The following is a 20,123-nucleotide window of genomic DNA, read 5'->3' as shown; positions in this document are numbered from 1 at the left end:
AGTATCCGCGCTCGAAGAGCAAATGTCATTCCAAGTGAAGTTCGAAATGCAGAACAGTAAATCATGCCGTATGCGTGCCGACTTTTGACGGCGAAATATGAGGATTCGCAATGAGCACAAGGGGTCAAGAATTGTCACGATTTCGGCTACGTATCAGTAGTCATGTCGAGAGTAGAACTATCTGAGGCCAACATCACACGTATGTAAATGGCTGTGATACACAGCCAATGATGCGTGTTTATCTCGATTGACGCAGGTTGAGTCACGTGATCCTCCACGTGATATTGTATGACAAAGAAGAAGAAGTTCACGAAATATCTCGACATCGTTATGCATACAGGCCGATTGGAGTACCAATGTCTTGTGATCAGTGGCAGTGGACGCAGTCTTGATCTTAATGCAGATGTTTCAAAATAATGGATATCACCGATTGCACTCTGCCTGGTTAATCCAAAAAAAACCCAGAGTGCTCCATGATTCGGATTTCTGTTCCATCATTTTTGACAAATTGAATTGAGGTTTAAGTTGTAATAAAATAGGCAGCGCTGTTAAATCATACTTTTTGGTCCGCAAATACGTCTGATTGAATGTAATTACACCTGAAAGAACTGAATCAAGTACTCGAAGCTCTTCATCATCTATGAGCGTGGCTGTTATCATCTCACGCACGTGATGAAGTTCCTTGACGGGCGCAGAAGTGATCGACGGGTGAGATGACATGCGCGTAACTACTGCGGGGTTGTAACCACCACCGGCTTTGACTTTCCAACTACACACTGCATCAGCGAGTTGTATTGCTACTTCGACACAATTACCTTGAGTCCTTTGAAAAGTAGTCATTTTTTTAACGTGTCAACATGCCGCATTTTGCGAAACTGATGCCGAACTACGTGACGGCGACCATCGCCCTATCGTTTGGAGGTTTCCTTAATGGCTATGACACAGGTACCATCGGCTCAGTAGTACACATGGAACAGTTCACGATAACATTCGGACATCTTTCCGCGACCGTTCGAGGGATCACAGTTTCAATGATCTTATTGACGGGCATCATCCCCTCACTGCTCGCCGGTCAGTTGGCAGATAAGTACGGACGACTGCGTATCATATCACCCGGCGCCGCGCTCTTCGCCCTTGGCGGACTCCTGCAAACGACATCTTTTAGCTTGGGCCAGTTCATCCTAGGTCGAGCAGTCAGCGGCGTTGGCCAGGGCATTTTCCTCGGCAACATCGCCGTCTATCTCGCAGAGATAGCTCCCTCCCGCCGGAGAGGTCGACTGGCCGCTTTGCCGCAATTTATGTCAACTCTAGGGATCTGTATCGGATACTTCTCTTGCTACACAACCAGCTCGATTGAAGACAGCACCGCGTGGCGTCTCCCGTACGTGGTTCAGATCTCAGTATCCATCATGCTTGCTCTTGTCTGCCGAGTTCTACCTGAGTCACCACGATGGCTACTGCTTTGGGGCACGACGCAAGAGGCGGTGACGGCTCTTGAGTTGCTTGACTTCGACATGGACGAGGCTCGGCGAGACTTTCTCAACACACCGCAAGAACAGCCTAGTCTTTCCACGAGGCAGAACTTTCTTTTGCCTTTCCGTGGGCCGTACCGGTCGAGGACTTTGTTGGCGCTCTTTATCCTATCGATGATCCAATTATCAGGGATCGATGCAATCACCTATGTATGATACCCTAGTTGTTCTATATCCTTGACAAAGAGACTGACCAAGATAGTACGCGCCCGCATTGTTCGACCAGGCTGGCATCTCACAGTCCAACTCCTCGCTGATCGCATCCGGGGTTTCCTCCATCACGATGCTGGTCGTGTCTATCCCGGCTTCTATCCTAGCCGATAAATGGGGAAGACGAACATCGGCAATCAGCGGTGGCATAATCCTTTCTGGACTTATGATGCTTATGGGAAGCCTTTACGCAGCTGGGGCGGTGGGACCTACAGGAGCTGCTCGTTGGGTTGTCGTAATCTCAGTCTTCGCATTCGGCATGGCCTACTGCGCCACCTGGAATGTCGTCGGAAAGATCTACGCCAGCGAGATTCTACCTGGCAACACCAGAGCCGCAGGAAACTCGATTGGCATGGCGTCTTCATTTGTGAGTGCTGCTCTTCTTCTTCAGTTTCGACGTTACTGACATGGCGTACTTAGTTCACAAATTGGCTAGTGGCTCTCATCACTCCGATCCTGTTATCTGCTTCAGCGTATGGCGCCTACTTCCTCTTCGGGGGCCTAACTGTCATCACGGCGATTGTTTTGACTGTGTTCATGCCCGAAACTCGCGGGCGATCACTTGAAAGTATACAAAGTGAGTTCAGACGCCCGGTATTCACCAACTTGATGGGGTCGCTTTGTGCTCCGCGGGCTCGGCACCCAAACCCGGGACCCCAGGCAAACTCCGACGCGCCAATCGAGCTACGCCCCCAGGCCTCAGAACCGTCAACGGCTGCGATATCCTCAAGCGTTGCGGCTTGAACCCTCCAGCCAGATAACCATTGCAGAGGCGAGGTAGGGTACGGAGTACAGTGTCCGACCGCGGCTCAATGGGCTGTCGCATTCACAGGCAAAGTCTCAACATAACGCCGTGAATCCATTTGAGAGCACAAGTAGGGAAGAAATGAGTCTGAGAATACTCGCACAGTGGGCGCTATCGCCCATCCCACCGGGAAAGATAAAACACAATCGCTCATCTTGAATAAGATTCGCCACAATGAAACCCTTCGTAGACCAACTTACCTTATCTAGCCAACCAATCGCCATGAAAGCAATTGCTCAAAAATCAACTCACGAATGGAGTAGTAAGCACAATAAGGCAATGCTCGGGTTTCGCACACACAGTCCAATTGAAATGAGGTTCCTCAGAGGCACTGAACCCTCGGTGATAAGGCCAGAGTTATCCGTTCCCGCGGGTGCCAAGAAGCTGAACGAGGAAGGTGGATTAGCACTGAGCTGGGGTGCAGCACGCGATCAATTAACAGTTAATGTCAAACTCTCTTACCATAGGCCGTCCCGTGATCTGTCAAGCACGCGACCGAGTCGCGTCGGCATGGGTTATGATAAATACCTAGGGGTGGTTCATCTCATCTCGCGTGATCAGGTCTTTGGTCGTTCATTATCACATCTTGGCAACGGCATTGCGACCTCAATCCAGGCACGCAGTGCCTTGTGATGCACTGTAACCTCGTAAATGTAGTCTGAACAGGGGACTTTCATGATTATTGCGCAAAATGCGTCCGAAAACGAGCATTATCTTCCTCCGAGCTTCAGATCAACAATGGACTGAAATGACTACCACTCCGCGTATTTACGAGGAGTAGAGAAACCAGAGATGTCTGCACTTATATCAAGGTGAGGAAAGCACGGGCTTGAAGGGCGTGACGCAGATGAGAGCACCGAGCTGTTGTCCTTTCCTGAACGCCTGCTCGCCCGGCGTCTGGACCACAATGCGGTTGTTTGCGTTCGCCCTTGCACTCCCGCTTGTCGAAGCAGGGAGTGACTCCGCGTTGAAAAGTCGCGAGACTGTCGATTTTGGAGACAACAATCGGCCCATTTCGAAGAGTTTCATCGTGGAATTCGCGCCAGTGAGCATGCGTTCTGTATTTCTCCAATGAGCTTGCTGTTGACCAGCGTTACCAGGGCTCAACTCAACGCCGAGACGGTCTCGCGTCGACCGATGGTGTCAAAGTCGTCAAGACCTTTGACAACAAGGTCTTTACTGGTGCAAGTGTCGAGACGAAGAGCCACACTCTCGACTCTTTGTTGAGCCTTCCTGACGTCGTGAATGTTTGGCCAAACGTGGCAGTCAAGCTCGACCCTGTGGAAAGCAAGCGTTTGATCCAGGGCGAGGATGTAGCGTACACGACGCACAATGCAACTGGTGTCTCCAAGTTACACGCACAGGGTATCTTTGGAAAGGGGGCCAAGGTTGGCGTTGTTGATACTGGCATATGGTACAAACACCCCGACGTAAGTCTTACTGAAGGAGAGCACCCTGTCCGCATCCCACGCTTATGACTCCTCATCCTTTCAGCTCGGCAATGGCTTTGGACCTGGATACAAAGTCGAAGGAGGCTATGATTTCGCCGGTGATGGATGTAAGTGGCATAGGGATTTCCGTTTGTTTTCTTGTCGCTAACCGCGGCGCTATCAAGTATGGCCGTATGAGGGCGAAAAGCAACCTGATGAGGACCCCCTCGATCAACAGGGCCACGGCTCCCATGTTGCAGGAATCGTCGCAGCTAAAGGTGCTGGGTAAGTCAGGTACCCATCTCGATTGCTGTCACTATCTGACGAGCTTGCCACAAGATGGTCCGGAGTTGCGCCCGAGGCAACGCTTTACGCGTACAAGATCTTTTCGCAATACGTGAGTCGCATTAGCACTGCGACAACTTGATGAAGATGCAGCCCACAAGACTAATGCTTGAAAATCACGCCTAGGGTTTCACAGACACTGCGACGATTCTTGAAGCGTTTTTCCGCGCCTATGACGATGGAGTAAGCGCTGACCCTGTCAGAACTACAGTACCTGTTACAGTGTCGCTAACCTTTGGACCAGGTGGATATCATAACAGCCAGCGTCGGCTCCAATATCGGGTGGGCCACAGAGGCCTGGTCGGTCATTGCATCTCGATTCGTAGACGAAGGCATCGTCACCGTTGTCGCCTCCGGCAACGTTGGCACAGTCGGACCGTTCCTGAGCAGCACCGGCGCGACTGGCAAAAATGTGCTTGCTGTAGCCTCAGTTGACTCTCAGACGTTCCCTGCTTTCCCGTTCGACGCTACCTTCTCCGGAGTCAATGGGGGTAGCGAAGAGACGGCGAGATATGGATTCATACCTCCCATTAGCTACGATCCCTTCCCCGCGACAGTCGTGGATGTCCCAATCGTTCCATTCTCTCTCGATACCAACGCCACGACTGATGCCTGCGAGCCGCTTGAGCCTGGCTCTCTGGACTTTACAGGCAAAATTGTGCTCGTCAGACGTGGTGCCGCCGTTTCCTGCGACATCCACACGCAGCAAGAGAACCTAGCTCTTGTCGGTGGTACGCTTGTTTTAGTTTACAATGACGACCGCCCGCTCAGCTACCCCGTGATTGGGAACACGAACAGCACCGTTGGGTTCATAACCAGTTTTGCAGGAAAGCAGATCGTCGAAGCAATCAAGGCTGGCCGCAATGTCACAGCAGATTTCTCTGTCAACCACGGACTTCCGGTCGCGCTGACATACTCCCTCGGCGGTGAGCCGAATTATTTCACCAACATCGGGCCATTGTACGATCTTCAGATCAAGCCCGACATTGCTGCACCAGGAGGCAAGATCTACAGTACATGGATCGACGACTCATACACCATTCAGAGCGGCACTTCCATGGCTGCACCGTACATTGCCGGGGTGGCCGCGCTGTACGTCTCCGTCTACGGCGGGCGTAACACGCACCCTAGTGGAAATGCCTGGGCAAAAGACCTAGGCAAGCGTATCATTTCCAGCGGCATCAGTGTTCCTTGGGCTGATGGTCTGACCGAGACCGACTACGGCCACTCTGCTAGTGTCGCTCAAGTCGGAAACGGCTTGGTCGATGCTTTCAAGGTGCTCAAGTACAAGACCGTGATCGACTATGAGAAGATTGCACTGAACGACACCCGCTACTTCAACCGGTACCATGAGATTTCCGTCACCAACAATGACGAAGAGGCAGTGACCTACAAGTTTTCTGCGGAGGACATCGTCTCGGCCGACATCCTTGGGTGGTACGCAGCTGACCGGGTTATCGCCAACCCTGCTCCTGGAACCAAGAGGGTCAAGGAGTTCTTTGACATGATCCCCGAGACGCGCGCGCCAGAAGTCAGCTTCCCCGCGGAATTCACGTTGCGATCTGGAGAAAGCAAGACAGTCTCGTAAGCTCTGGAACCGTTTTATACCGGCTTGCGCTAACACTTCATCCAGAGTGAACTTCAAGAACCCAGACACCCTTCGCTGGAACGCGTCTGGACTCCCCCTGTACAGCGGCCGTGTTCTCATCTCTGGCAGCAATGGAGAGTTTCTCTCTGTCCCATATCTGGGTTCGTATTTTTGAGGACTTTCGACTCTTCATTCCGCTAACTGGCTGATCAGGTCTCGGTGGTGACCTTCGCAAGGAGGTGACGCCGTTGGAGGAAACCAATTACGCTTTCATGATATCAACAACTTCGAACACTCCAGTCGCTAGCAAGCCATAGTGAGTCAGTTACCTACAACTAAATGGGCAGCGATGTTGATCCCGTCCAGCTTTACATTCAACCTTAGCCTGGCGGCTCAAGATTTCCCAAGAGTTATTAGCAAACCGATTTACGGCATTAAGGAGACTCGTTGGGATGTACGTCACGATTAGTCAAGGTGCTAGAAGTATTATGTTCATCAGACTAATCTGCGCACTAGGTTTTCGAGGCGGGATGGACGGAACGAGAGTGGAAGTATCCCCCAGTGCCCGGAGAAAATGGCCACATTGGTACTATCGCCTCCTGGGTAGGGTCCGGCAGGGTAGAGGCCATCGACACCAGCATTTACGACCCGAATGAGACATTTACGTATCCGATCATGGATCGCAACCGAAATGGTGCTTACGAACAGGATGAGCACTGGTGGTTCGGGAAACTCGGCAACGGAAGCCAAATCGCTGTTGGCAACTACACGTACGTGATATTCCATTTCCAGAACCTGTCTAACCCCGAGCTAACTCATTCAGGCTTCGCTTCGCGCTGTTGAAGCCGTTCGGTGATCCATCGCACGCGGACAATTGGGAAGTCCTTCATATACCGGAAATTTCTGTACAACGACACTCCTACATAAAGAATTGGCATGTGGCCAGCAGTGGAGTAGACTACACTACCTTCCAAAAGGCCTCAACGAAACTCCTTAGTACGCTTGCATTTACCGTTCCAATGGCGCATAGATCTTCTTTTGTCCCTTGAATGCCACCATGAGGTCGATTCGAGCACTGTGAAAGGTTGATCATGAACCTCTACGGGAAGGATCATGACACTTGGAAAGTGTAATGCTGGCTGAACCATGAGAGGTGAAAGACTTCAAACCCTTACGAATGGCCTTTATGTTATCAAATAACCCCCCCCCCCTTCTTTGTTCACGTGCCTCTAAGTGATGAGATCTTCAGTTGACATTCCCATGTGGAAAGATTCCCTACATTGCCGCATTATTCTTCTTGCATAGGAACTTTTCTGTCCAGGAAGTGTCATAGGGCTCTCTCAAGGTAGAGAGGCCAAAGTAGTACCGTGGTCTCTATACCCAGCCAGTACGTTGCAACTGAAATTGGCCATTAAAGCTTGCCAGGTATCTGCTCAACAAGGTTATTTCTTCGATGGAAAAGGCCGTTGAGGTAGATATGCCGCGAATCCCACCGAGGTCAGTGCCGAGGCTTTCGGAAAGGACCTGATGACTATCTGTAGTCGTCGAATCCTGAGCTTCTACTTGGCAGTAGACCTTTTGCAGCTATTTACCATTTCTTAACTCTTCCTCAACACAATGACTCTCTCTTCGGTTCGCAGGTCTTCAATACACAAAATGGAGATCCCACCACTTTCAACTACCAGCGTGCTACATCTTCCCAGCGTCACCCGGCACATCCGACATCGGCCCGACCAACTTCATGTTCGGGTTTTCTATTTTACTGGACAACCTACCGCGACCAGGCCTTATGGGAGCGCCACGTCACATATTTGCGCGAATGCATGCTAGGAGACATATCATACGATGTAAACGCTACCTATGTTCGGCCCGACCATCGCCTATCAATAATCGAAGACCCAGAACTCGACGGCATGTCGATCTGGAATGTCATGCTGCGGTTCTAACCTTGGGCTAGAGGCCTTTCTCATAGTGCCGACCCGGAGCAAGAAATTCCGATTGTTGAAAAACGCGACCACAGTCGTTCCGGTTACTGCCTCGTTGTCGACGATGACTATTTAAGATCTTTCGAAGCGCAGGCCGGGAAGCCCGCAATCAACAGCGTCTACATCAAGGCCGTTGATTGCCGGCCATTTGCTCGTCACTCCTCAGATGATGAAGGCCATGACACGGGCAGCGGTAAATATGATCAAGAGGATGAGGACTCGAGCCGGATGCTTGTAAGCTGTAAGTTTGTTTGTTCTCTCTACGATATGCTAGACTCTGGATTTGAGTGGGAAAGGCAATCTCGCTCTGTCCTGTACCCAGCAAAGCGCCCATGGGACGGCTGAGAACTCAGCACTAGGGGTAATAACCTGATAGTCATCTTCTTTTCGTCTTTGTAGTCGTCATTGTGGTCGTCTTCATGTTCGTTTTTGTGGTCGTTGCTGTCGCCCAGGGGCCCGCCGAGTATCGGCTTATTCCCCTTAAAATACTATACGGAGGCAATTGATATTGAAACATAGATCAATATGACGTTTACGACATTCACGCAGGGAATCTGTAACGTGAAGAAAACAAGATATGCTATAAAACTAGAGCATTTCATAAGTATTTCGCTTTATACGTAAAACCTCCAACACTTCAATCACTATGGTCCTAATTCCCATAGCAATGTTTCTTGAATTCTTCATGGTATCGTCGTTGCAAATTATCCGTTAAACATCCGAGCGGCTAAGAAGCTGGTGTGGTTGTCGGGCGATAGTTGAGATCAGATCCGCCATCAGCATCTCAATCACAAGTTTAACACTGTATGCGACTGGATGAGTAATGGCGTAAAGAAAAGGGTTGGGAAGAGACATCATAACGATGATGAGAATCTGATGCAGCTTTCAGCATGGATACATATGCAAGAATCGAAGAGATGAACTCACATCCATGGACAAAGAGACTGAAACGGCTGCGACATTGCAGTTGAACAATAGCCAATACTTCGTGAGACCTCCGGCAATCAATTCCCGTCGCACTTTGCGGAGGAAAATTGCATTCAGAGTAAGATCCACGATTAGATAGATGATCTTTTCCATGCGATCCCAGATCTCATTGATGCGCACAAATGGTTCCTTTTGTGTCAAGCGCGCTGGAATCCATATGCATGCAACCGAGATATTGATAATGCCGACTATGACGAGCAAGGAGATTTTCATGACTTTCACTCTGCCTTTGTCAATTATGACGAGGCCCAGGCGATTTGCGATGATTTGGAGGGCTAGCTGCGTCTGCAACGTCCATAGAATGCAACTTCCAAAGAAGAAGCCAAAGCTAGACTCAAGGGTCAGCTACTTTATCCTGATCCTTGCGGATCGATGTCAGTGTCTTACGTTCCTAACAGATCACCTCGAATGAACAGCCAGTTGATGATGGCTTGGAGCAGATTGGCAATAAGTAGAACCCATATCCTTTCAACTGTTATCACTGATCGCTGCAACGAATTTGACTTGAAAATAACGAAGTGATACTCACATCCACACATAAAGGTTGAAGAATGAGTTCGTTTTCATGTAGATAGAAACCGTCTGCTGTGAGGCCTTTACTGCAATGAGTATTGTGAGACCAATTGTGATGCCAAAGTAGATACTTGGTATTTCGAGGGAGTAGACGGCCGTGCCAAACGCCTGGGCTCCCATCGTCGCTTCAACATCAACAGTGATGGCCATGTCGACAGAAACTGAGGAGTGTGTGAAGTTGCCGGGAATTGATGAACGGTGTTTCATCAGCGCTTAGCGAACAAAGAGGTCGATGATCACGTCCAGCGGGATCGCCACTTATATGTAAGCCCGCCTACTGGCCGGACGACGATCGCAACCGGCGCCTTAGTGCCGTCTCCAGCACGTTGATTCGCGGGGTTGGTTTACCGCTAGTTCAATGTGGCAGACGCCAAAACACATGCTTCCTGCAATGCAGGTATTTTAATCCCACGATGGTAATGACTCGAGTTCTGCAGTCGCCAGGTCTCGATGGTGTTTTCACGCAATTCAATGTTGTGCAGACATCGATTCTACCACACTCGTGGAAGAACAGCACAAGTTCTCGACTCCGTACTCTGAACATGAAAAATTCTGAATACCCAATGCCTCTGAGTACCTTCTCTTGACAGCATTACTCTCGTAACCTGTCGTCATCTACAGCGGTGTCCGCTGAACCATTGAATTTTGCCCGGTAATGATTGAGGTCATGCATTCTCGAGATCGGCAGAGGCCGAGAAGCGATAATTATCTTCATACCGGGCAAAATATCTAGTCTATGACGGGGAATAATGCGAATTGATATTCCGGGCCCGAGATCCCCGCTCAGTTGATACATGATGTCCATAGTACCGTCATCTCGTTTCTTGCGTGATTGTTGCAAGAACAATCTACCGCCTTGGTGCACGTAGATAGGTCACATCATGGTGACGAGATCCAGAGCGGTCTAGAACTCCAACTACGCGAAGCTCCCCCAAGGTTTCTTATCACTCATGGCACCTAGCTATATCCCCCCGTAAGGATTGGTGTGACCGGCATAAAACGTGGCCAAAACCCTGCCACGTTCTGCACCCAAGTCTTGGGAGACACGGCTAGAAAGGGCCGAAAGAATACTTTGGTCGGCGACGATTGGACAACTTTGATAGCTTCACATTGCTTTTTTCTTCTTCCCTCGTATAAGGTGGCTTCGGGGCGCTGCCTTTCGAAGCAGGCCACCGGACCTGGATCCGAAGACGTGGAGTCGGTGAGACGGGTAAAGTAGGATCCAGGTAGACGGTACACTTATCTTTGGAGTCAAATGACAGGGGTCATTCATAACCATGAGATCAGAATCACCTTTTTCTAGAATGAGCTGATTTCGATGGCGAGATGCGCCTGTGACAATCGAGCGAAACGAATTGGAGATGATGCTCCATGGTAACAGGTCTCACGGGAACTAGCGGCACCAGCTAGCGACACCAACTAGCGCGATATGAGAAGTGATAATGGCTGAATGAAACAGCGAGAGCATTCGAAGCTCAAAAGTCTCGATTTCGGTAGATCTCCGACCGGTGAGAGTGGGATCTAGAACAACTACCCGACCTACTTAGTGACTGGATCGGATAGGCTGAAAATGCTTCAAATCAGCGTGAAGGGGTAGCAAGGTTGCGGAACGTGTCATTGTACTTTGGGCAATTCTTCCAAATCACTGATGAGCAATTAGTCGTCCCTTGGCAAGATAGAATGGAGGTCAGAGAAGGGGACGAATCTATGAGAGAGCCGAACGCTACCGGTCGGGGTGAAGCCAAGAGGCTGCGCGAGTCTCGACGTCGCATCAAAGCTGCAGTAAACAGAGCACTGCCTCGATATGTACCAGCAACGAAGACGTGACATGTTGCCATATCTGATGTGTGTTTAGCTGTTGATCAAAATCATTCGATATCACTTGTCAATTACGGATTCATGTCATTAGTATGTGTTGCAGACATCGAGGTATGTATGCACGTACGTACATGATTAGAACAATGAACACCACTCCTGAGTCTTGTTTGCCCCGGGTAAGAGGCTTTTCGACCATGGCAATGGACCAGCGTAGCCCTCCCCTAGCGATGTAAGCGAGAGTCTTTCTCTTGGAAAGACACCCTCCGCACCCATTCTTTTTGGTAAATGTAACCAGCACCTTGACACGTGTGAGCTGGAAGGATATCAAAGGGTAGATTGCATTCCTTCGAGCCGATAGACAAGGGACCATTCCACATTGATGCATGCCAATAGCACGTCAACATCGCAACCATAGACGCCTTGGCGCGCAAGACATCTTTATTCTGCCAATGGTCCAGACTTTGGGGTCCCCGAGGGCTTGCAGAGACTCGCTTGTGTTACAACGCCTCGTAGCACCGACCAGATCGGCGGTGAAACTTGAGCAGTATTGTCCCATTGGCAGTCGGCCCTGCTCGGGCTTCCGCGCAAACTTCCTTTCATCTCGAGGCTCTTAGTGCCTGTCTCATTCCCTTTACCGAAAAGCCCCGCGCCCTGTTTGCTCTCTGGAATCCATCGAGAGGCGCGGGGCGGGAGCACCAGCTAACAATACTTCTTTCTCATCCATTGCCTAGCTTGGTAGACACAACAGATATTTGGGGAAGCTCATATCTATAGGGATTTGCATCGTGTAACTACTCGTTCTTTCAAATTTTGTTCTATGCAATGACAATGAAGAACCGTTGTGAAGCCCACGGCAAGTGTCGTGAGCGATTGGACAGTTTACGGCGTCAAGCATCTGAGCGCCGCCGGCTACTTTGCTTCATAATGGCAATCGCCCAGTCATGAAGTTTCAGTCTTGGTCGAAACAACTAGAATTTAGATGCACACATCCTTCCTCCAAATTCAATATGTTGTTCATAATCGTCGCGGTTTTCGCTATTCTTACCGCTGCGCAAAGCACACCCTGGCCCAAATTCGGCAACTGGACCGAGGAATTCGACGGTCACCCATACATCCTCTCAGGCCCAAAGACCCTAGGAAAGAAAATCGACTTCGAACTCGAGCGATGTCACTACGTCCTCAAACTACTCAACGAGCGCACACACATCCCAAACAGCCAGATCCCGCTCCCAACCCCAGGCTCCCTCTGTATGGACATCCTCGCCAAACGGAAAGCTTCCATCGGCGACCGGGGCTTTCTCGAGCTCTTCTCCAAAGATATTGAAGATGCCAAACAGTTCTGGTATGACGTCAACTCCAATTCCACGCTACAGGACCCAGCCACGTGGAAATCGGTCGAGTGTCGTGCCCTTGTACCACTTCCCAATGTCAACGCCTGGGCCTTTTCGACGTGGTCTGCCTCACCTCTCGCAGATGCTGCTAATAATCGCGGCAACGCGGAGCACTACTTCAAGAAGTCTACTTACGCTGGAGGAGGAGCGACTGGCACATCGCGGATTCTGGAGAGCTGGGGCGGGGTGATGACCAACTTTAGTATTCCCAACTACAGCCCACGAACGTGTGCGCAGAGACCGATGGTGCGACTGCTACCCGAGTTTCGACTCAAGGCTTGCGGTGACAAGAATCTTATCGACGGCAAAAATACCCGATTTGGGGTGTTGAATATTGCCGTGAGGGATATCAGTGTGGCTGGGAAAAGGTATCTTGATATCTATGCCTCCGTGTGGTATGGCAGCGCTATCCCGGAGGAGCACCTTGAGGCAGAGAGGCAACATATCATTATTGAGATTGTCAACTTGAGTTTGAAAGCTCAGAAAGATGTGCAGAGTGGGATGTTCAGAGTTCCGGCGCCTTCAGGATCTTGAGATCTGCGCTCGGGAGGGTAACGAAGTACTCGAGCATAGTGTCTTTGTAGTCTCAACTAGAGAGATCGTTATAAAGTTGTGAACATTTAGTATGCGGCGACTTTCTTAAATGCTATGCGAGTCATCATCCTTGAGGCCGAGTTACGGTGGTGCAAATCCTGATTATCCCAAACTTCGCCATGGTCCTCGGCCCAATGTCCAACGTACATATCAGCGCCAACGAACCCGCCCGAAGCAGCTCCATTAGCTTAGAAGTGATGTGCGGCAACATCGGTAGCATCATCTCCACCTAGTCATACATGCCATGGGGCTCAGGAAACTATCGCGTCGGTAACAGTCTCGACCTAGACGCGGCCAGCATGACCTTCGTTATTTTTATGGTATAGTTCCAGACGAATAGGATACAAGAAATAAGCGTTGCGAGGACCGTAGTATTGTGGAGGACTCAGTGGGCATGTAGGAGGAGGAGACGCAGTGCCTGGAATGGAAGCATCCTGCTTCCAGATGGAGGACTTGAAGTGACTTGATAGAAAGCATGGGCGAGACGGAAGCGGCGAGCGGCGAAGGAGCTGATGGGACACTGTCATGGATGATGCATGAATGTGATCAATAGAGATCTGGTACAGAAATGCCTGCCTGACCCATGGCTCAAGTCTTCCTGTCTGATGTGGCTTCGTTGTGGATGTTTCTCAGTGCCTCGTTGTCTGCTGAAAGTGTGTGTGCTATTGTGACTGCCAACAATATAACAATAAACCACACTTATCAACCCTAGTAGTTACTTGGATAACCATCCACAATTGTTGCACATTTTATTCGGTTTGTTCCAACTCGACCCCCTTATTCGCACATCTGAGCCGATCAACGTTTCCTGTACTTGCGACGTGCTTTTCCGGAAGACACCACCTTCCTTGCCAACATGCTCGATGATGATCCATCATCCCAGGGACCCTGGCCGCCTTTCTCGAAGCTGGAATAACCAAGACTGATCATGAACCTCAAGGCGTGGACGGGTGACCAACAAAGTCTGTTCGGCGGGAAGAAGGCAGGGATTGGCGCTTGGCATGCACAAGAACTGGGTCCCGCTGGGCATTGCTTCGGGGTGGGTGGGAGTCGTTCCCGCCACTCATGTCGTTCCGCGTATGAGGAATAAGTAGGCTGTGTGATGATCACGGCGGCTAACTCAAGGTCAGAGGAGTGAAAGCAGACACGATGTACCATCGCAAGTTTGACCTCAAAGCTCTATTATCATGGAGGAGGAGCTGAAAACGCCAGACATGTTGTAATCGTTTCGTCAAAAAATAGGGCGGGCTGGCGGGCGCTGCTTGCATATGCAGTCACCAATGGTACACGTGAACGGCTAGAGCTGCAGGGAGGATCCCCATCTCGTCGCTGTTGCGAGGCTGTCCGCAGAACCCCGCGTTTTTCCAGAACTTTGACACAACTCTTCCTTGAGCATACTCGATTTCCTCGGGCTTTGCTAGTGGCATCAGACAAGGTGCATGCTTTCCACAGGATACGTCGTTCGCGAGCATCTTCATCTCGGGTTCATACAAGAGAGGTCTCTCCGACACATATTTCATGCAGATGAACGTCACAAAGTCCAGCGCGGCATCCGCGGGCGGAGATGGGATGAGTGAAGCTGAGGACAAAGAATCGTACACCGTCGGGTGGATTTGTGCTCTCCCTCTGGAGATGGCCGCCGCAGAACTCATGCTCGACGAAATTTACGACGACGTTCAATTCGAGCAGGATGATGGTGACCACAACAGCTACACTCTGGGTCTAATACAAGGCCATAGAGTGGTCATCGCCTGTCTGCCAAATGGTGTTTACGGAACAAACCCGGCCGCCACAGTTGCTAAAGACATGCTCCGGACTTTCAAATCTATTCGATTCGGTCTACTCGTCGGGATCGGAGGCGGAGCGCCCTCGCCAGGTCATGATATCCGATTTGGCGATATCGTCGTTAGCAAGCCTACTGGCACCAGTGGAGGTGTCATCCAGTATGACCGGGGAAAAAAAAGAAAGCTTGAGGAGTTTGAACGGACAGGGTCGCTCAATGCGCCGCCTACGGCGCTTCTGACAGCTCTTAGCAGCCTCCAAGCTCGTCACTTACGCGGTGCCAGCAAGATCCCTGGGTTCCTTTCCGAGGCGGTAGAAAAGATCCGAAAAGCATCATTTCGACAGAAGTATACTTATCAGGGCAAATCCAACGACCGCTTGTTTCGAACCGAGTACGAGCATGTCAACGTCGACTCTAGCTGCAATGATTGCGATGGCTGCGATAATTCGCAAATTGTGGAGCGGGTCGATAGAGACGACGCTGATCCAGTGGTTCACTATGGTAACATCGCCTCGGCAAACCAAGTCGTAAAGGATAGTAAGACCAGAGATCGATTGAGCAAGGAGCTTGGGGTGATTTGCTTTGAGATGGAGGCGGCAGGACTGATGCAAGACTTTCCCTGCCTGGTGATTCGTGGCATCTGCGACTATTCGGACAGTCATAAGAACAAAAGATGGCAAAATTACGCCGCCGCAACCGCGGCGGCATATGCAAAGGGTCTTCTATCCAGAGTGCTTCCCAGCAACGTCAAGAAGGAGAAGGTCATAGCTTTTGGCAAGTAGCCCTGTTCCTTGTCGTATGCGAGAGAAATATGTGATAAAAAGATCAACGTGAATTGATGCGCACAACAATTTCTCTCAAGAAAACGGCCTTGTTAACAAATCACGTTTTAGATCCTCAAATGCATGTCCTCCTTGGTGAAACGAAAGAGGCCATATCACACCAAACAAAACAACAAGAGAGGCGCCATGAAGCTGGCAAGAGTGAAGAATGTCTTCGCGAACTCTTCCAGACGAACCCAAAAGATGATAGGGAACGAATAATCCGCAGAAAGGATAACACCCCTACCCTTTTCAAATCATCATACGAATGGATCCTAAATGTCGAGGAATTCCGACGCTGGCGGACCGACCCAGAAAGCCGCCGGCTCTGGATCAGAGGAGACCCAGGCAAGGGAAAAACGATGCTTCTTTGTGGTATCATTGAAGAGCTGGAGAAAAGCGATCCGCGTCCGCTGTGCTACTTTTTCTGCCAAGCTACAGTGCCAGCGTTGGACAACGCAACTTCCGTCCTTCGGTCCCTAATTCTTCAACTGGCTCAGAAGTATCCCTGGCTCCGAACACAGGTTCTAGCCGTGTATGAGAAGGGTGGCAAAGCTCGTTTCAATGATCACAACGCTTGGGGCACTATGTATGAGCTGCTCAATTCAATGCTCAGCGACCCACGATTGGATGGCGTTTTGTTGATCGTGGATGCGCTCGACGAATGCACGACAGACCGCCCCAAGCTTCTTCATTTCATCAGGATCTCTCAGAAATCTCTCGCGCTAGAGTCATTATCTCAAGTCGAAAGTGGGCCGAAATTGGCGAGGTGCTCGGCGAGCACAATACGAACGGGTCTACTATTACCCTCGAATTACACGACGATCTAATCTCCAAAGCGGTCCATTCGTATATTGACCGAGAAGTTCAACAGCTGGCTAGCCGCAAAAGGTTCAACGAAATTACCTGCTCAGAGATTCAACTGTACTTGAGAAAGCAATCGCAGGATACATTCCTTTGGGTCTCCTTAGTTTGTCAAGCTCTGCTTGATGGTAGCGTTAAAAAGCGTAACGTCATGAAGGTGCTTGAAACATTTCCGCCTGGACTCGATGCATTTTACGAGCGCATGATCAGGTCTTTGCCCTCTCTAGACGAAGACCTGTATAAAGAGATACTGTCTGTCATGTCGATCCTCAAACGACCCGTTACGATTGAGGAACTTCTTCCTCTCCTCCAGTCACATTTCAGTGATGATGCGGAGTATTTGGAGGAAGCAATTAAATCATGTGGGTCTTTTTTGAGGATCCAAGCAGAAAAGATCTACTTTGTGCATCAGTCGGCTGTGGAATTTCTGAAAAGCAGTGCTTCAGAACTTTCCACTGTTGCAGAGCGACACAAGTCCGTTTTTAGGAGGTCTATGGACGTCCTCAACACACCTGGGCATCTGAAACGCGACATTTACGGTTTGAAAGAGCCCAGTACAGGCATAGCGGAAATCCATACCCCTGAACCCGATCCTTTGTATGCTATACAGTACCTCTGCACCTATTGGGTTGACCACTTGACTGACTGGGTCTGTGAAGAAAGGATAGAAATGGGACAGCCAACGTCACAAGACGACCGTGCCATTTTCGAGGTCAACAGGTTCCTCAGAGGAAAGTTTCTTCATTGGGTCGAGGCACTTAGCCTCCTTCGCCAGATGCAACAGGCAGTACAAGCCATTCAAAAGCTTCAGATTCTGTTCGTAAGTCGAACCTCATTATGTGATTATACAATATTTAATAACTAACAATGGTCCGGAACCAAAACCCAAACGCAATCAACCAAGGTCTGTCAGCCTTTGTTCATGACGCCAATCGATTTCTACTCTATCACAAAGTGATGATCGAAAACACCCCTTTACAACTTTATACTTCAGCTCTGTTATTTAGCCCTGAACAGAGCGTTGTGAAAGCACAGTTTCGGGATGAGGCTCCTGACTGGGTCACAATCACGCCTGGTCTGGAACGCACGTGGAGTGCGTGTTTGCAGACGCTAGAATATAATACGGAGCATCACAAATGCACTTCAACCGTAGCCTACTCCCCCAATGGGGAGTGGCTCGTCACTAGTTATGACGATAGTACTGTGAAGCTCTGGCATGCGGAGAGCGGAACCTGCATGCACACAGTCAGTATCCTCGGCGAAGAGGATAGACAATACAGCGGGAACAAGGACTTGTATGGAACAACGCCGGTGGCTTTTTCAGCAGACGGCAAAGCATTTATATCCAGCTCCTGGAACGGTGTCGTGAAGGTCTATGACAGAGACACAGGCCGCTGCACCCACCAGCTCGAACCATATTCATCTAACGCCACGGTAATAGCCATCTCGTCAGATGGGTCCACGGTTGCATTGTATGTTCAAGGTCGTATCGTCATTCAGAGTATGAAAGGGGAATTTCCTACTCGCACCATCGAGTGCCATCTTGAACAGGGTGAAGTTCACTCCATAGCGTTGAACGCAAATGGCCATTGGATTGCCTTAGGATTAATAGAGCAACTCCTCGAGATTTTCGATGTATCGACAGGGGGGCGCCAACAGATATCCACGGATCACGAGGTAGTTACTGTGGCTTGGTCGCCGGATGGAGACTGGGTTGCGTCAGGTGGCAAGGCCATCGCTGAAATGTGCTTCATCATACAGATCTGGGAAAGACGAACTGGAAAGTCAATTCTGAGAATCAAATGCGAGGTACTAGACGGCTCTAAGCTGACAGCCGTACCCCATTACATGGACGTCTCAGCCGACAAAGAATTCCTGGCAGCTGCCTCTCGAGATAGCATATGCGTGTGGAACACGTCGACTGGTGCTTTAACGTGGGAGATGTACGTTTCCGACTCAAGCGACATACGCTCGTTTTCGTTTTCCCCAGACGCTCAGCGAATCATTTCGACGGCCTATCCATCAACGATCAAAGTCTGGGACTTATCAATAATGCCAGACGCCGTATCCCGCCGGCCATTTAATCGCAGGGAACAAGTGATCTTTGCTGATGACGATCGTTTCCTGACATATGGCCCCTTGATGGAGAAGATCAGACTTTGGGACAGACGAGCCGATATGCCAGAGTCAACGTTCTATGAGAGGTCCGTGTCTGCTATCGCACTATCTCAAGACGGCCAGCAACTTGCATCGGCTTCTTGGAAGAAGACTACGATCACAATTTGGAACACAAGTACCCGTGCTATCACGATGAAACTCTGTGGTCGCACAGAGCATATTTGCTTCAATGCGCGTGACTCTAAAAAGAGCGTTTGCCAACGAAGACATTGGGACAATGAAGTAGATGATGAAGACTACATCAGGACAAGACAAAGTCAGCCATGCGAGATACGTGGGATCGACTCTTTGGCGTTTCGGAATACCTCCCAGCTTATTTCAAGCTTTGGGGGTTTGATCAAGTTCTGGAACACATCCAACGGCAGCTGCTCGCAGACCATTGACTCTGGCCGCCAATGTGTCGACAAGATTACCTTGTCGAGTCAAGGCCAACGACTTGCTTGCCTTGTTTGTGATTACGACGAAAGAGGATGGAAACGCCCTGATAACGCCATCATTCAAGTTTGGGACGTCGTCACAAACGAGTGCATCTCGACGGTTTCCTTGGAACATATTTCGATCGGCATGATCAAATCTCTGAGCTTCTCGGCAGATATGCACCAGCTTGCCTCTTCTCCGTACGAGATGATACACGATAGTTCATATCTCGCAGTCATTATTTCATGGGACCTGAGATCTGGTTCCCTTCTAGGAACGTTCACAAGCGACAAGATCAAATCCATCAAAGCAAGGTTTGACACCAGATTTGCAAATCGTTTACACACTGCGTACGGCTTCTTCGACACACGCGAGCTTTTGGGCACAAGTAGCTCAATTCATATCCACATAGGCTCTAGAATCTCTGGAGAACACGAAGACTTCGAGCATACACCAGATTCAGTGAGCTGGGAAACAATGCCCGCCTTCCACGGCTATGGCCTTAGCTGCGATCGAGAATGGATCGTGCGTAACGGGAAACGTTTGCTGTGGATTCCTCCAGATTTCAGGCCCTCTCTTTATGACGATATCAGTCCCGGTATGGATGGATCGAGTATCATATGGCTAAGAGGCACACGAGAGCCAGTACGAATGTACTTTACAGAGTGCTAACGCTAAATAACTTGTTAGGCAGAATTGACCAGAAAAGCACCTGCATTGATGATAGATGGAAGTCAACTTTGCCTTCACATATTCTGCTCACCCATATCGCTTTAAGGTCATTTTACCGTCCCCAAGGGGG

General features: G+C 49.9%; 6 protein-coding genes across 6 annotated transcripts; 5 read left to right on the top strand and 1 right to left on the bottom strand.

The window, feature by feature from the left end:
• Positions 1-857: 857 nt before the first annotated feature.
• CPAR01_07071 (uncharacterized protein) lies at positions 858-2,503 on the top strand (the record flags this gene model as incomplete). The annotated part of the gene is made up of 4 exons (XM_060491342.1): positions 858-1,682; positions 1,735-2,109; positions 2,163-2,319; positions 2,403-2,503. 4 exons carry the CDS (start codon positions 858-860, stop codon positions 2,501-2,503), a joined length of 1,458 nt encoding a protein of 485 aa, XP_060350216.1.
• Positions 2,504-3,454: 951 nt separating this feature from the next.
• Positions 3,455-6,753, top strand: CPAR01_07070 (subtilase; the record flags this gene model as incomplete). The annotated part of the gene is made up of 11 exons (XM_060491341.1): positions 3,455-3,592; positions 3,648-3,977; positions 4,042-4,105; positions 4,163-4,262; positions 4,317-4,374; positions 4,449-4,505; positions 4,567-5,906; positions 5,956-6,071; positions 6,124-6,226; positions 6,277-6,364; positions 6,427-6,753. The coding sequence occupies 11 exons, from the start codon at positions 3,455-3,457 to the stop codon at positions 6,751-6,753; spliced, it is 2,721 nt and encodes a 906-aa protein (XP_060350215.1).
• Positions 6,754-8,606: 1,853 nt separating this feature from the next.
• CPAR01_07069 (uncharacterized protein) lies at positions 8,607-9,605 on the bottom strand (the record flags this gene model as incomplete). Its single annotated transcript, XM_060491340.1, has 4 exons — positions 8,607-8,768; positions 8,823-9,210; positions 9,270-9,347; positions 9,412-9,605. 4 exons carry the CDS (start codon positions 9,603-9,605, stop codon positions 8,607-8,609), a joined length of 822 nt encoding a protein of 273 aa, XP_060350214.1.
• A 2,675-nt stretch (positions 9,606-12,280) lies between these two features.
• Positions 12,281-13,198, top strand: CPAR01_07068 (uncharacterized protein; the record flags this gene model as incomplete). The annotated part of the gene is made up of 1 exon (XM_060491339.1): positions 12,281-13,198. The coding sequence occupies one exon, from the start codon at positions 12,281-12,283 to the stop codon at positions 13,196-13,198; it is 918 nt and encodes a 305-aa protein (XP_060350213.1).
• Positions 13,199-14,776: 1,578 nt separating this feature from the next.
• CPAR01_07067 (uncharacterized protein) lies at positions 14,777-15,823 on the top strand (the record flags this gene model as incomplete). Its single annotated transcript, XM_060491338.1, has 1 exon — positions 14,777-15,823. The coding sequence occupies one exon, from the start codon at positions 14,777-14,779 to the stop codon at positions 15,821-15,823; it is 1,047 nt and encodes a 348-aa protein (XP_060350212.1).
• Positions 15,824-15,942: 119 nt separating this feature from the next.
• On the top strand, positions 15,943-19,993 carry CPAR01_07066 (uncharacterized protein; the record flags this gene model as incomplete). Its single annotated transcript, XM_060491337.1, has 4 exons — positions 15,943-16,451; positions 16,538-17,546; positions 17,744-17,819; positions 17,880-19,993. 4 exons carry the CDS (start codon positions 15,943-15,945, stop codon positions 19,991-19,993), a joined length of 3,708 nt encoding a protein of 1,235 aa, XP_060350211.1.
• Between the last annotated feature and the right edge of the window lie 130 nt (positions 19,994-20,123).

Source organism: Colletotrichum paranaense (genome assembly GCF_030867605.1).
Source record: "Colletotrichum paranaense strain IMI 384185 chromosome Unknown Scaffold_5.1, whole genome shotgun sequence".
In the NCBI taxonomy this organism is placed as follows: Eukaryota; Fungi; Ascomycota; class Sordariomycetes; order Glomerellales; family Glomerellaceae; genus Colletotrichum; species Colletotrichum paranaense.
The sequence above is the reverse complement of the archived record's forward strand: the minus strand, read 5'-3'. Positions and strand labels throughout refer to the sequence as shown.